Source organism: Fusarium tjaetaba, assembly GCF_013396195.1.
Source record: "Fusarium tjaetaba strain NRRL 66243 chromosome Unknown NRRL66243_c0000122, whole genome shotgun sequence".
Classification (NCBI taxonomy): domain Eukaryota; kingdom Fungi; phylum Ascomycota; class Sordariomycetes; order Hypocreales; family Nectriaceae; genus Fusarium; species Fusarium tjaetaba.
The window spans coordinates 100,445-114,357 of record NW_023501318.1 but is presented as its reverse complement, the minus strand read 5'-3'; the positions used below and the strand labels follow the sequence as shown (position 1 = coordinate 114,357).

At 50.0% G+C, this 13,913-nt stretch overlaps 5 protein-coding genes across 5 annotated transcripts; 2 read left to right on the top strand and 3 right to left on the bottom strand.

Annotated features, from left to right (window-relative positions):
- Nucleotides 1–376: 376 nt before the first annotated feature.
- On the bottom strand, nucleotides 377–1,731 carry FTJAE_6236 (uncharacterized protein; the record flags this gene model as incomplete). Its single annotated transcript, XM_037352827.1, has 3 exons — nucleotides 377–534; nucleotides 598–688; nucleotides 736–1,731. 3 exons carry the CDS (start codon nucleotides 1,729–1,731, stop codon nucleotides 377–379), a joined length of 1,245 nt encoding a protein of 414 aa, XP_037206637.1.
- Nucleotides 1,732–2,553: 822 nt separating this feature from the next.
- FTJAE_6235 (splicing factor) lies at nucleotides 2,554–2,916 on the top strand (the record flags this gene model as incomplete). The annotated part of the gene is made up of 3 exons (XM_037352826.1): nucleotides 2,554–2,556; nucleotides 2,610–2,816; nucleotides 2,872–2,916. The coding sequence occupies 3 exons, from the start codon at nucleotides 2,554–2,556 to the stop codon at nucleotides 2,914–2,916; spliced, it is 255 nt and encodes an 84-aa protein (XP_037206636.1).
- Nucleotides 2,917–3,141: 225 nt separating this feature from the next.
- Nucleotides 3,142–4,225, bottom strand: FTJAE_6234 (non-structural maintenance of chromosome element 3; the record flags this gene model as incomplete). The annotated part of the gene is made up of 4 exons (XM_037352825.1): nucleotides 3,142–3,689; nucleotides 3,738–3,869; nucleotides 3,919–4,138; nucleotides 4,199–4,225. 4 exons carry the CDS (start codon nucleotides 4,223–4,225, stop codon nucleotides 3,142–3,144), a joined length of 927 nt encoding a protein of 308 aa, XP_037206635.1.
- Nucleotides 4,226–4,749: 524 nt separating this feature from the next.
- On the top strand, nucleotides 4,750–8,360 carry FTJAE_6233 (uncharacterized protein; the record flags this gene model as incomplete). Its single annotated transcript, XM_037352824.1, has 3 exons — nucleotides 4,750–5,755; nucleotides 5,810–6,111; nucleotides 6,165–8,360. 3 exons carry the CDS (start codon nucleotides 4,750–4,752, stop codon nucleotides 8,358–8,360), a joined length of 3,504 nt encoding a protein of 1,167 aa, XP_037206634.1.
- A 779-nt stretch (nucleotides 8,361–9,139) lies between these two features.
- Nucleotides 9,140–10,907, bottom strand: FTJAE_6232 (translation elongation factor 1-alpha; the record flags this gene model as incomplete). The annotated part of the gene is made up of 4 exons (XM_037352823.1): nucleotides 9,140–10,248; nucleotides 10,304–10,442; nucleotides 10,672–10,734; nucleotides 10,836–10,907. 4 exons carry the CDS (start codon nucleotides 10,905–10,907, stop codon nucleotides 9,140–9,142), a joined length of 1,383 nt encoding a protein of 460 aa, XP_037206633.1.
- Nucleotides 10,908–13,913: the final 3,006 nt, after the last annotated feature.

Here is a 13,913-nt window from a genome sequence, read left to right as displayed (position 1 = left end):
TCATGCGACAATGATCAATGAGAGAGTCGTGACTTGCGCCGGTGTAATAAGGAACCGAATCATGCTCAATCGCCGACACCTCTCGGATCTTATGACCCACACAAGACAGACAGCTGCTGACATTGGATGTAAGCACGTATATATACAGCCAGTGAGAGTGAGTAATTGTATTTGGAGTCATGTTCTAGTTAGAAAAATAGAACAAAGCAGAATAGAAAAAAAACATTGGAAAACATGGCTTCTTTAATTGATGTCTTGCCTAAGCCCGCGCTCTCTCTCGCTCTCTGACACGCCTATTAAAGCATATGTTAACGCCCAGATAATAATACAGCCATTGTCAACACACAACTTAGTACATATACATACACGCATACCCTCATTCAACCACTGTATACTTCAGCCCCGGGTTTGCCTCCTTCAGAGTCTTTTCCACGATTTCCCATAGCGGCACTGCCAGCTTCTTAATCTCATACGCAGCCGTCTTAAGTCCATGTCTTTCGTGTCTGTGCCTCGCAAGATTGGATGCTGCGCATCCTATCGAACAGTATATAGTATCCCTCTTTTGATCAATGCATTCCTTGCACGCCACGGCCGTACTAGTCCAGTCCTGCATTTCGATGTCTTCATCCTCATACTGCACACATCTATCTCCGCTCTCGCAGTCGTGCTCCAGTTCGTTGTGGTCGCCCTGCTCAGGTTAGATCCAGTCAGTCTGAAGAAGCTGCCAACACTTACGACACCCCTTTCGAAGCATTCATCCGAGCACCAAACTGTCATTTCCCTCGTGCCACCCATGTGGGCAAGTGCTTGGCACACCGAGCATGAGAGAACATCCTTGGAGTCCACTGTAGCCGCACAAACCGCACATGGTGGTAGGTTATATAAGTCCTGGGAGACAGCGGGCGTCTGGCTTGCTTGGGCTCGAGTCTTATTCTGAAGCCTGTTCTGCTCAAATGCCATCTTTGCTCTACGCAGCTCATCCAGTCGGTTCTTGTGATGCTCACGTTGCGGTTCCGTCGTAAGGCTCGCTTTGTGGTCTTGTGAGATCCGATCAATGACTTGCTCAATGGACATGGCGTCGCTGGCCGCATATGCTTCGAGGTATTGCTGCGCATTTTCCACCACCTCTCCCGTTTGCGAATCCTTGAAGAAGAAATCGATATAGATCTGTTTCAACGATGCTGCGTCGTCGTTTTTGGCTGCTGTGATTTGATCGGTAAGGGAGTCCACGTCGGCTTCCCAGTTGGCTGGCTTGCCAACACCCTCCCATATCCTCTCAGTGAGCTCTTCCCAGCGCTTAACCGGGTCGTCTAGCATTGCTCGCAGCTCGTCTTGATCTGCCCCGCCTTCTCCTACTGAGAGGAACTGCGGGTACATGCGTAGCACCCAGCGGTACCATGCCTCTTTTTCCGATGCGATACTGTCTTCGATTGACGTGAGGTCGATCTTCTTGTGGTCTTTGACATCTGCAAACATGACGTCCAGTTCATTCAGAAATGCTCTTCGCTCTGAGAACCACTCTCTGCCCTCAGCATCGCAGTATCGAGCACGCATCCTGTCAAGGACCTTGGGGAAACACTTTTCGCATTCCACCACGCTTGCTTTTTCGCATTCTGATAGACACGCCTTCTTGATGGCATCCACTTCGTCGGCGCATTGTTGCCTGTGCACTCTGGCCGCGCTCAACTCTGTCCAGTGTTCTGGCAGAGCAACCTTGCCCGTCGAACCCATTTCTCCCAATCCTGACGTGACTAGGTTGAATCTGTTCTTGATCTCTAAGTAGTAAACTTGTAAGAATGACCAATTCGTGGGGTTGCCAAAATGTCAGTAAAGTTGAGGTTTTTGAACTTTATATACAAGATGAGAAGCGGTACTGAGTATGTCAATGAATTAGTAGTTCGTAGTTAATGCGTGGTCTTTTTGTGTTTTATCAGTTCGTGTTAACGTCGTCTATTATTGTTCTTGATGAAATGAGAGGCAGGGGCCATTAACTGGAGATCTGTAGGTAAAGCCCAAACTGCCGATGTTTAGGCGGTGTATACCAGCTGGCCAAGGTAGCTGTTTCATCCTCAATCGCTACAGATCATCAACAAATTCTTTTTTATCCTATACAGTAGAGGCATGATGTACCTTAGGATAGCAGAGCATGTTTAGCCCCTATGTTTTTAAGCAAGTCTTGGACAGCACCAGTTTGGCCACCTGAAAAAGGTCTCATCATCTTGACTTACATAGAAATGAGTAACGACCTATAAGGTATTTGACATATGAACCAGATCAACAACGCCCATAAGGACACTAATGCAACTAATTTTTGTATATAGAAAAGGATTAAAAGGCGACGCAGTAATGTCTCTTGTATAACTATTTCATTTGCATGAATCTCTATCAACTTATAAGACATTGCTGTACATGTCCTGGTTGTCTGGGTCCTGGCGTTAAGGTATGCACATACCGAGGCGCCCTATCTTATCAGGCGCAACAACTTTCATCATTTCGCGATCTCGTCGCATTCGTTCGTCTGCTCACAAACAACCATCTCTTATATCAAGCAAAATGGTACGTCTCTTCCAATCCCGATTTACGAACATCGCATGCTGACATATAGAAAGGCCGACAAACTCCGCACCCAGCAAGAACTCGAGCGCCTCCAAGCGAAATACGTCGGCACTGGTCACCCAGACACGACAAGCTGGGAATGGCGCACCAACATCCAGCGCGACACATACTCTTCCATCGCCGGCCACAGGCCTCTTCTCTCTTATATCGCGCTTGCCGAGAATGAACCCATTATCAAGATTCGCGCGCAGATGATTAGGGTATGTCAAGCTACTCCTTGTCAACAACGACCAATAGCTAACATATTGGGCGCAGAAAATGGTGCAGCCTTGTGGTCCTCCTCCGCCACGCGAGGATTAGAACGAACGGACAGTACGATGTCGCAGGCAGAGCTAAGAGATTCAACGTGGTTTTGTTCGCTCGGGAAATTGGAAAGGCGTCAAGGATTAAATACCCCTATGGTAGGGAAGATTTTGGACCTACAATACGATGTTTCATCATACAAATTTGTTTCAAGCTTTGAATTGAATGTTTGGTCTTCATTGGGGTATCATAATGTCGGCATTAGTCCTCATCCCTTTTGTCTTATCTCTGCATTCGACTGCCCTCGCCCAGGGCTTCATCTTCTTCGTCGCCGTCCTGCTGAGGCGCATCCCTGATGTTTAGACTCGAACGAAGCTTCTTCTCGTTGTCATCATTCCAGCTGTCGCCATAGACCTCCCGCGTCATGCCCATCACACCGTCAACACCGACTTCTTCTTTTCCACGAGGACCGACATGCCACGTCGTAGTCGGGTCGCCGTCTTGACCCAAAGGTGGTCTTTCAACTCTCTTGACGACGTAGCCTTGTTTCTCCATCCTCTTCAGGACTATTTCTGTCTTGTCCATTGACACATTCCGGTCGGCATTAAGCCGCTGGAGATAACGCTTCAACTTCTGTTCGCTCAATTCTCCGCCGCTCAGGGAAATCACGGAAATGATCATTGTGTAGAATCCTGCGTATGTAGCTTCGTCGTCCGCACTTGGTGTCTTGGATGGGGTAAGGATTGATGCATGGCGATACGCATCTGGTAATATCGACGTCAGGATGTAGGCGCCAGAACCGAGCTTGGGCTGGGCATTGGACTTCATAGCTATGTGTTATTAGTAGCCGGATCAAGTACGATGGATGAAGGCTGTACCTTGACGCTTTTCCTGGAGTGACATCTTCTCTCTAACAGGCAACTCCCTTAATTCCATGCCCCAGACCCGTTTGAGCTGTGTCTGCGCCAAGTCGAATATCCGCCTGAATGAACGGCCTTGGGTCCCGAGGACTGTTCCTGACTTAGCTTTGGCCTGTTATCCCGCAGTTTCCATTGTTACCTCGCTCTTTAATACCGTCGCGGCGGATTGCGGTTCTCGAATATTCGCAGGAAATAACATACCGCACCAGCTTCTTCACCAGTTGGTCGTCGGCGCTCTGGGCATGATGCTGGTCTCCATCCATTTCGGCATCACTAGCTTCTTGTTCGTGCTCTTCCTCGGAGTCTGCCCTGTTCCGTTGACGGGGACGAACATCTTCCTCTGATTCCTCGTCTTGGGCCTGAAGCGTATAGTAAGTTAGAGCTTCGTCCTTAGTGAATCACTGAGGAATTGAACTCACAGGACGGCGGCGCCTTTGTGGAGGCATAGTAAGGGCTAACAATTGTTGTTACTCAATATCAAATCTTACACAGATACTCAGATTGGTGTTGCAAAGATGCAAATATTGGCGATTTGTATGAATGAAAAAGATGGAGGGGGTGGCTTATACAGACAAAAGGCTATACGCGGTCTTCGCCCTTCCCAACTTAGACGCGTTGAGTCCTGTCACGCAGCGGGAGCTTATCGCTTATCCTGTTATCGCTTATCGGATAAAATTTCTAGTATCACTGGTCTCTCTCTACCTTACCTTAGTTTTGGGCAAGTTTTGGTCGAACTGTCGCATCCTGCTCCCTCAATGGGGCTTCCATATTTATTCTTTACTTCTCAATGATTTCTAGAGCGGTGCGAGTGCCGCGTATTCGCCTGGCATGCAGGTTTGGCTTAATAACACAACGAAGCACTGGGCTGGGCTTTCGACCAAGTCCAGTCCATGAATGCCTGGCACGACGATTATATACATCCGACCTTGGAAATGCTGGGGAGAACAAGGTTGAACCTTTCATAACGAATATGGACGCTTCGAAAACAACGCCAAAAGAAGAGGAATTGGACGACGAGTCAAAAGTTTCAGCTACAGCATCAGAAGAGGCGAAACCGGTTCCGGATTTTCCCTCCGCCACCAACGTCGACTCTGAGCCAACTAGTAACTCTGAGGAACTTCAATTAGACGAGGACCCGATCTCCAAAGACACGAACTCATCTCCTGGCGACGAGACATTCCCGGAGATCCTAATTGACGACGTACTGAACGAATCCTCATCACAATCGCAATCGTCAAGATACGTTTTACCTGACCTACCCGACTTTCCCAAATCGTCGTCAGGATATTCACCTAGTCCCGAACAGTATGCGCTGGACGAACTCTTGGGAGAATCGCAGAAGCCAGGGATCGAGGCTTATGAACTGCCTGAACCAGAAGCCCTAGATGTTGGAGATGATCTCATGCCTCTGCCAAAGAGACGCCTCCACGATCGTCTTATGCACGATGAATCCCTCGGAGTTTCTACTCTGGGAATGCCAGCGGATGCCATCATTATCAACAATCCGAATATGACACGCATCGAGCGGCCAGCCCCCACCGTGGTGGAAGCGAAACCTTTAGACACTACAGATCTTGACTGGCAAAACTTGACTCCTTCCGGAATGACGGAGCCTGAATCTGAAGAGATATTCAAGAATATCGACGAAATTTGCCCCGTGGGTCGAATTTTGCGTCAAACTGATATCGACAAGCTCGTCAGCACTCTTTGCGACGGTTTCACACTCACCCAGCTGCGGGAGTATCACAGTGCTCGCAAGCCAGAACCCAGGGATCATGACATGGTAAAATACGACTGGATAGAAGAGATTGTACCATGGACATCAATGAACTCAGTTCGACTGCGTGGCAATGATAAGGCCACTCTTGCTCAAAAGATCGTGTTGGATAAATGGAAGATCGAGGTTCAGGAACATGCGGACGATCTTGGAAAAGCGTTTGTTTGGATGGATCCTGACATCTTCCCCTTTCTCACATGTTTGTTCCCAAGAACCTGGCCTTGATGGTATATTTGCTGACTGACGGTCATAGATGGCCCCAATAACATAGGTCGTCTACTTTGGGAGCTCAGGAGGGATTTCGTAGTCGGCGAAGGCGAGAAGTTAACTCTGCATACTCCGAAGTGCCGTCTAAATATTACAGCGAAGAAGTCAACTGCTTACGGTATCCTCGCTCATATCGACCAGGCCGTGCAGAGGATGGAGAGCCGGGTTATCGACGTTGCCTCCTTTCTTCCGAAGCCTCGATCAGTAGCTCTGACGCAGGCAGAGCGCAAGGAGCTCGGCCGGCTGACCAAGACTTCAATCACGCCTGTCAGGCATGGCTCCGAAGAGGTACGAAATTTCACTTGTCACTGAAACGTACATAATACTAACTGGTATAATAGAAGTTGCGTGTCTCCTGGATGCCCCAGCCTGACGAGCCTCCAACCGAGACAGAAGACCTTGCAGACACAGTACTCCGCTTGATCGTTGGCCGTGCCGTCCCGGGCGCCGCTCACAGTGTCCTCCAGTGTCTTCCGCGATCTGACGACCAAGACTTGGTCACTGGCCAGCCCGTGCCCGTACAACGCCAGGCTCGGGCTATGTCGTGGAGAGACAAGCTCCAGAAGTGGCTGAGAATTGTCGCACCCATCAGCAAGGATACTCAAAACACTCCACAGCTAGGGCTACCCTCCGAATCAGTGATTCCCGAAGAGAAGTGTCCTCGCACTAGAAATGTAGACGCTACTACAGCAAAATTTGGCCATATCCTACACCAACACGCCAGCACTTCGATCAAGGAACTTCAACGCAAACGCCGCATCCTGGCTCCCCTTACACCTCATCCCGCTGCTTTCTCCGCCCTCAAACCTGACAACGACTTGCCCCTAAAGGAGACTACTTCCATTGTTATGCACCTTTCGCCTCATGTCGATACCTCAAAGAGTCCAGTGACGGATTCTAATGGGAAACTACGTGCAGATCCTGCTGCCTACATTACCATCCCCGTCCACCCTCAGGCCGATCTCGACAACTTCACAATCCCAGACGACGCAACTGTCCACATTTATGTGCCGTGGCACAACAGTGACGTGCTGCTTCCTACAGAGGCTGTAGATGTCCGCCTTGAGCACAAGCGCTCCTATGCTCTAAAAATAACTCACCCAGGCATAAAGAAATTTTTTGAGAAATCGCAACTTAACCTTCGGGAGGGTCAACTTAGAACACCGAGTCAAGCCGTGCTCTGGGTTCCAGGAAATTGGTTGCGAGGAAGCGGCAGCGGCAGGATGAACACTGCGAAAAGAGACGTTCTTTACGACTTCCGTGGAACTGAGATCCATCAGACCGTGGAAATGCCTTGGAATGGCCACACACTGCGCTACTCTAGCATTGAGGCTGGGCAGCATGGCGGCCAACGCCAGGAGATTACACTCCAGGCTGGTTTACCAGGCGAGAATCCGGTTGCTTTTAAGGACAAGAGACGTGAGAGCTTTTTACAACTGGTCGAGGACATGGCCACTGGAAAATACTTCTCCTGGTCTGAAGGCTACAAGTCCATCAAGAGCCGCCAGCTAGAAGATTTCAGTTACAATCTGCTCGAAGAGGATCTCCCTGAGGACATCATTGTCGACAACGAAAAGTTTGATTCGCACGGCCGCGTGAATAGATACAGACCAACTACGAGCGGAGGCAGTGACAAGCCCGACCGGCGTGGTCTCTTTAATCAACATAGGCCAGCCTTCGAGATGAGCAATGATAAGCATGATTCGCGACACCGTATCGGTGAGCGTGAGTCAGCCACGAATGCGAACGGTGGCGAAGTTGAAATCCGTGGCCGTGTGGATGCACGCACACCTAGCCCAGAGCCAAAGGAAGAAACTCCAGTTGACACGTTTGACGACATAGACGCATTGCTTGCGGCGGAGGACCCGACTTCTGAACTCAACCCCGACACAGCATCCAAGTCTGACAAGCAACATGTTAACTGGACCGATATTGACGAGAAACTAATCGCCCCAAGTAAAGCGACAGATCAGCTCATGGGTTTCCTCGAGAAGTACGCCACCCCTAAGGCCTTTTTGACTGAAGACAATAAGGAGGTCTACGGCATCGACGCTGCCTACAAATACATGACGAGCGTTCCTTGGGATAATTCTCCAATTGACATATCGTCAGACTTGCCAGAAGACGCGGTCACACCACCTAAATCTCAGAAGAAAGGGGTTGCAACTAAAAAGGAGAAGACTCACAAAAAGGTCCAGAGTAAGAAACTCGCAACCCAGGAGCCAGCATTCAAGGCCAAAGTAACACCAAAGAAATCAGTAACTACTGGGAAAGCCAAGGACAAGCCAAGCAAAAACACCCTCCCTAAGCTACAGAAATCCGCCACAATGTCAGATGTAGATGCATTCGCGGCTCAGTTCGCCAGACGAGCGACTTCAGAAAACAGAGGGCAGGACCAAAATAGTGTCATTGGGTTCTTCGACACCCTTCCAAAGGAGAAGAAGCCTGCTAAAAAGAAGTCAGCTCAGAAGAAGAAAGAGTCCACTTCAAAGAAAAAGCAGCCGGCATCGAACGACTCGAAAAGCAAAAAGCTTTAAACCGCTCTCGAATGAAGTGCTTGAATATGCTACGACAACCGAAACGATGTCAGGAGTACGAACGCCGGTATGAATAAGGACGATCTTTCATGAGGCTTGTGTGCCCCCCCTCTTGCGCCTCTGTGTGTCTACAGCGCCATGCCGGTTGTGATGTGCACGTTGTAAATGAGGAAATCGTGAAATTGCGAGAGGCAGTTTTGGATACAAAAGAAAAAGGAAGAGATAATATTGTATATTAACGGCATATGTATCATAGTTATGAAGGTAGCACCATTATTAGACGAATGTATAGAGAGGGGCAGTATGTATCATTAGACACACCAAAATACAGCAAACATCGAGACATCAAGGAAACATACATAGTGGTACAGTGTACACTGCATCACTGTGATCGCCCCACGCACTGAACCATCCGCCAGTACTCGCTACTGGCACTTCCGGTGTCGACTTATACTTACGATAGCCCAAGTCAATCAATTGAGCACGAGGCACATCACAAGAAGCTTCATTTGCAGCAGTCACACATCACATCACAAGCATCATGGGTAGGAACAACAAAATTTTGCACGAATCACTTCTAGACTCTCTATTCTTTTTGATTTGCACACAACCGAGATCCTGGCCTTTTTTTCTTTGCCTCTCATTATGTGCCCCCAGACAAAAGCCGAGTGCTCATGCCAACATGATCATTTCGTCGTAGAAGCGAGTACATCAGCCCTTGGGCGTGAGATCGAAGTCGTAAGATCCCACTGAAGGTTGTCATTTCAGAAATAAGTTGCTTATTTCTTGGCGGCCTTGGCAGCGGACTTGGTGACCTTGCCGGCAGCACCAGTGGACTTCTCGACGGCCTTGATGACACCGACGGCGACGGTCTGTCGCATGTCACGGACGGCGAAACGACCCAGAGGAGGGTAGTCAGTGAAAGCCTCAACACACATGGGCTTGGAGGGAACCATCTTGACGATGGCGGAGTCACCAGACTTGATGAACTTGGGAGCGGCCTCAGTAGCCTTACCGGTTCGGCGGTCGATCTTCTCCTGGATCTCGGCGAACTTGCAGGCAATGTGGGCAGTGTGGCAATCGAGGACGGGAGCGTAACCAGCACCGACCTGACCGGGGTGGTTGAGGACGATGACCTGGGCGGTGAAAGAAGCGGCACCCTGGGGGGGGTCGTTCTTGGAGTCACCAGCGACGTTACCACGTCGGATGTCCTTGACGGAGACGTTCTTCACGTTGAAACCAACGTTGTCACCGGGCTGGCCCTCAGCGAGCTGCTCGTGGTGCATCTCGACGGACTTGACTTCAGTGGTGACGTTGGAAGGAGCGAAGGTAACGACCATACCGGGCTTGATGACACCAGTCTCGATACGGCCGACGGGAACCGTTCCAATACCACCGATCTTGTAGACATCCTGGAGGGGAAGACGGAGGGGCTTGTCAACGGGACGCTTGGGGGGCTCGATGGAGTCAATGGCCTCGAGGAGGGTCTTGCCAGTGAGCTTGCCGGACTTGATCTCACGCTCCCAACCCTTGTACCAGGGGCAGTTGGTGGAGGGGGTAAGCATGTTGTCACCGTTGAAACCGGAGATGGGGACGAAAGCGACAGCCTTGGGGTTGTAGCCGACCTTCTTGATGAAAGAGGAGGTCTCCTTGATGATCTCCTGGTAACGGGCCTCAGACCACTTGGTGGTGTCCATCTTGTTGATGGCGACGATGAGGTTCTTGACACCAAGGGTGTAGGCAAGAAGAGCGTGCTCACGGGTCTGGCCATCCTTGGAGATACCAGCCTCGAACTCACCAGTACCGGCGGCAATGATGAGAATGGCGCAATCGGCCTGGGAAGTACCAGTGATCATGTTCTTGATGAAATCACGGTGACCGGGAGCGTCTGGATGACATGTTAGTAAGAAGAGATGTAGTACGGATCATGAGCGACAACATACCAATGACGGTGACATAGTAGCGAGGAGTCTCGAACTTCCAGAGAGCAATATCGATGGTGATACCACGCTCACGCTCGGCCTTGAGCTTGTCAAGAACCCAGGCGTACTTGAAGGAACCCTTACCGAGCTCAGCGGCTTCCTATTGTCGGATGGTTAGTGACTGCTTGACACGTGACGATGCGCTCAATGAGGTTGTGGAATGGGAGAGGGCAGAAACGCGCCGCTCGAGTGGCGGGGTAAATGCCCCACCAAAAAAATTACGGACATATCGCAAAATTTTTGGACTCGAGCGGGGTAGCGGGCACGTTTCGAGTCGTAGGGAGAAATCGGTGGACAAAGGACGCGCGATCGAAGGGATTGTGACTAACCTTCTCGAACTTCTCGATGGTTCGCTTGTCGATACCACCGCACTGGTAGATCAAGTGACCGGTCTGTGAAGCAATGTCAGCATATTTTCTTTTGAGAAATACCCCGCCAGGTCCTGGTCGGGTTTACGATGGCCGATAAGCTCATCATCAAGGGTAGTACTCACAGTGGTCGACTTGCCAGAGTCGACGTGGCCGATGACGACGACGTTAAGGTGAGTCTTGTCCTCCTTACCCATTTTGACGTTTGTGAATGGTTTTTGATAAGGTTTTTGATGTACGTGCTGTGAAGAGGTCAGCGGCCGAAGAGGCAGTGAGGGGAGACCAGGCGATTATCAAGAAGATGATCCAAGAGCTTGCAGTAAAGCGATAGATCTTGTCGATGTTCTTGATGGAAGGCCTTGAAGGGTTGTACATACAAAATCGCAGATCGGATGCTTGAACCGGGTATGCGAGACGAGGAGGGAAGAGAAGAAAAAATTCAAGGGAAGTGGTGGGAGGAGGAGATTTAAAAGGCGAGCCAGAGGAAGGAGGGGGGGGGTGGGGTGAAAGGCAGAAGCGGCGCCGCGGGGCAACCAACTTGGCAAGCCCTAACAGCTCGAAGGTTTTTTCACAAGGCAGGTGGGTCTGCATGAGCCAATCATTAAGCTCCAAAGCATAATGACGGCGAGTGAGTAAAGGCTTCAGGAATGGTACGAGGAGGGGCAGAAGAAGCTCGACGAGGACGAGATATCAGAGGTTTGTCATTAATATCGAATGATCAGGATCAAGTATCTACGGTGGCCATTACGAGATCACACTGCACAGCCCGCTGCGCATTTGGACGAGTCTTTGCAGTGTTGTTGGCCGCTGTTGAAGCTGATATCTGGAGGAGCGAGCAAACTGGCAGTTGAGGTTCAGCGCAACACATCGATTCTCAACGAACGAACAAGCCCGGGCACCCGAGAGGAATCTCAGTAAAGCCGCTGTCCTCTAGGCTCTAGTGTACTACGAAGGTAGGTACAGCATTTAGAAATAGAAACATCACCATGGCGCCTCTAGCTGCTCTATCAGCAGCTCAATAACCTATCTCGACCTCTTTCAATATCTGTCTTCCACCCACCAGGGCAACTGCAAAAGCGCTGGTTCTGCGTGGAGGTACAAGCGAACTGTTAGGCGGGTACATGCGGGGCACAATTTTTGCTATTCTTTTCTTGTGCGCATCGCCGCCCAAAGGAAAATTTCTCACTACGGCCTGAAGAAAAATTCGATCATGCTGGCGGTCGAGGCTCGGTGGGTTACCCTTTCGTGTGGTGGATGCGCGGGCGCGTCCTAAAATTGTCTGGGGCCTGCTTGTGGCCGGCCTGATACAGAGACGAGCATGGCTCGGGGACTGAGGTGTTCTGCCCAACGCAGCATCTGAGGATTTTTTTTGCCCCTCAATTTCACGTCCGTCAGCCCAACGCAACCACGGCGTGAGTCACTTGAGTAATCTTAATATCTTCTTCCTGAATTCCCTCGCGCACAATGTCACACCGATAAGAGTATACTGACCGAGCGACTCCCTCTGTTGGCTCTCGCTCTGCATTTTCTTCTGCGTTCGACCACCAAGGGAGGGGAAGCTTCAAGATTGCCCCTCCTCTATGGCGCGGTCTGTTTCTGGCTCAAACTCCCTGCACGAATCAACGTCATGCTCCACTGTATCTTTTAGCGCCTGTGGGTTGCCACCAGCGCTGCGCGACCAGTGCACGGAAGATCTAGCCTTGGCTGGGATGTGTGAGGTGGTCAAACAGGAAGTTGACTGTCTCATATCAAAATTTTCAAGCTGGAGGGGTAATACGGTACGGATAGGCAAAAGCGAATATCAACAGGTCAGTCACTGTAGGCATTGTGACACCGGGCAGATCATGTTTTGATCGCTTCCACTAATGTCCAGAATATTGGTGAGGTCAATCACATTGACCATAATCTCCGCTCACTGTTGCATTTCCTCCTCTTGGTCTTGCGCCTGTGTCTCGCCCAGCTGTTGTTTACTCGTGTTGGGTTGTGTTGTGCCCCTCCCCCTCCTTGTCAACAACCCCTCCATCAAAGTATGGTCCAAGCAGAGGCTGCTGGGATCAATAGCCTCTAGCCACTGAACAAGCGCGCCAGAGCAGAAAAGAAACCACAAGGAGGGGCAAAAAATCATGTCCAGCCACTGTGGAGCCCGCACGAAGCGCAGCTGCAGCTCACCTCACCTTGATCTGTCGCGGGATAGTCGTGCGCTTGGTGGAGGAGGTCCAGATGAGGACCCTGGGGGTTGATAAAACTTCTGACGTTAAATTAGGATGCCAAAATCAGCTGTTCCAAAATGCCTCTTGAGATATACCAAGTTTGCCCATCTTTTCATCACTTTGGGTACAGGTCTTGGGTTTTCTTGCCTCCTGGGGACCTTGCGATTTCATGCAGCTTCGAGTGCCACTCCGATATCTCGAGCCATTAAGGAATTGCCAGATTGTCAAACGCAAAAGTTAGCACCGCCATACTTTATCCGTATGACACAGCTGAAACTATCATCCAGCTGCTATGTACTCCGACGGCTCTGACGGTATAAGTGTATCACTGTAAGCTTAATGGAAGAAGAGCCTTTGAGTGATGTGAGATCTTTCTTGTCCATTGGATCTCTCGTTGAATCTAGGAGGCTGTGCTCCCTTGTTGATGGATTGTTGCGGCATGTCAATAATCTCTACATAGACATAGTTATGGCGCATATTCACGGCGGCTATTGTGCATCGTCTCCATCTGGATATAGTTTTTGTTGTCACGTTGGAACTCTATCCGAAGGGGTTTATCCGCAGTGGATATGCCCTCGCCGCATGCATCGGCTCCGCCGTAGGCCTGTCGCCTCGAAATTCTCCTCCAAGTTACGGAAGATATCGTGAGACTCAAGTGGAGGACGCACCATATGATAACGTCTCATGATTCATCGATGAGGAATTTTCAAGCCCTCTTCGCTTTCGTAGACCGCTACTATTGATATGGATGTGATATTGGTGAGAACCTGAGGTGTCAAGAACTTTGGTGATCTCGATGCCATGTTTAGGGTAGCATCAAGACACACAACACAAGGTAACTTGGACGAAATTGACCATGATACACCACCTGATACAAGCCAAGCTTTACTGTTACCAAGGAATTATTATGAAAGTCTGTGCATGTTATGACCAATGGTAGTAATTGTGAAAATCGAGTGCCGCTATCACCTCCCTGCTGAGCTTGACCTATCC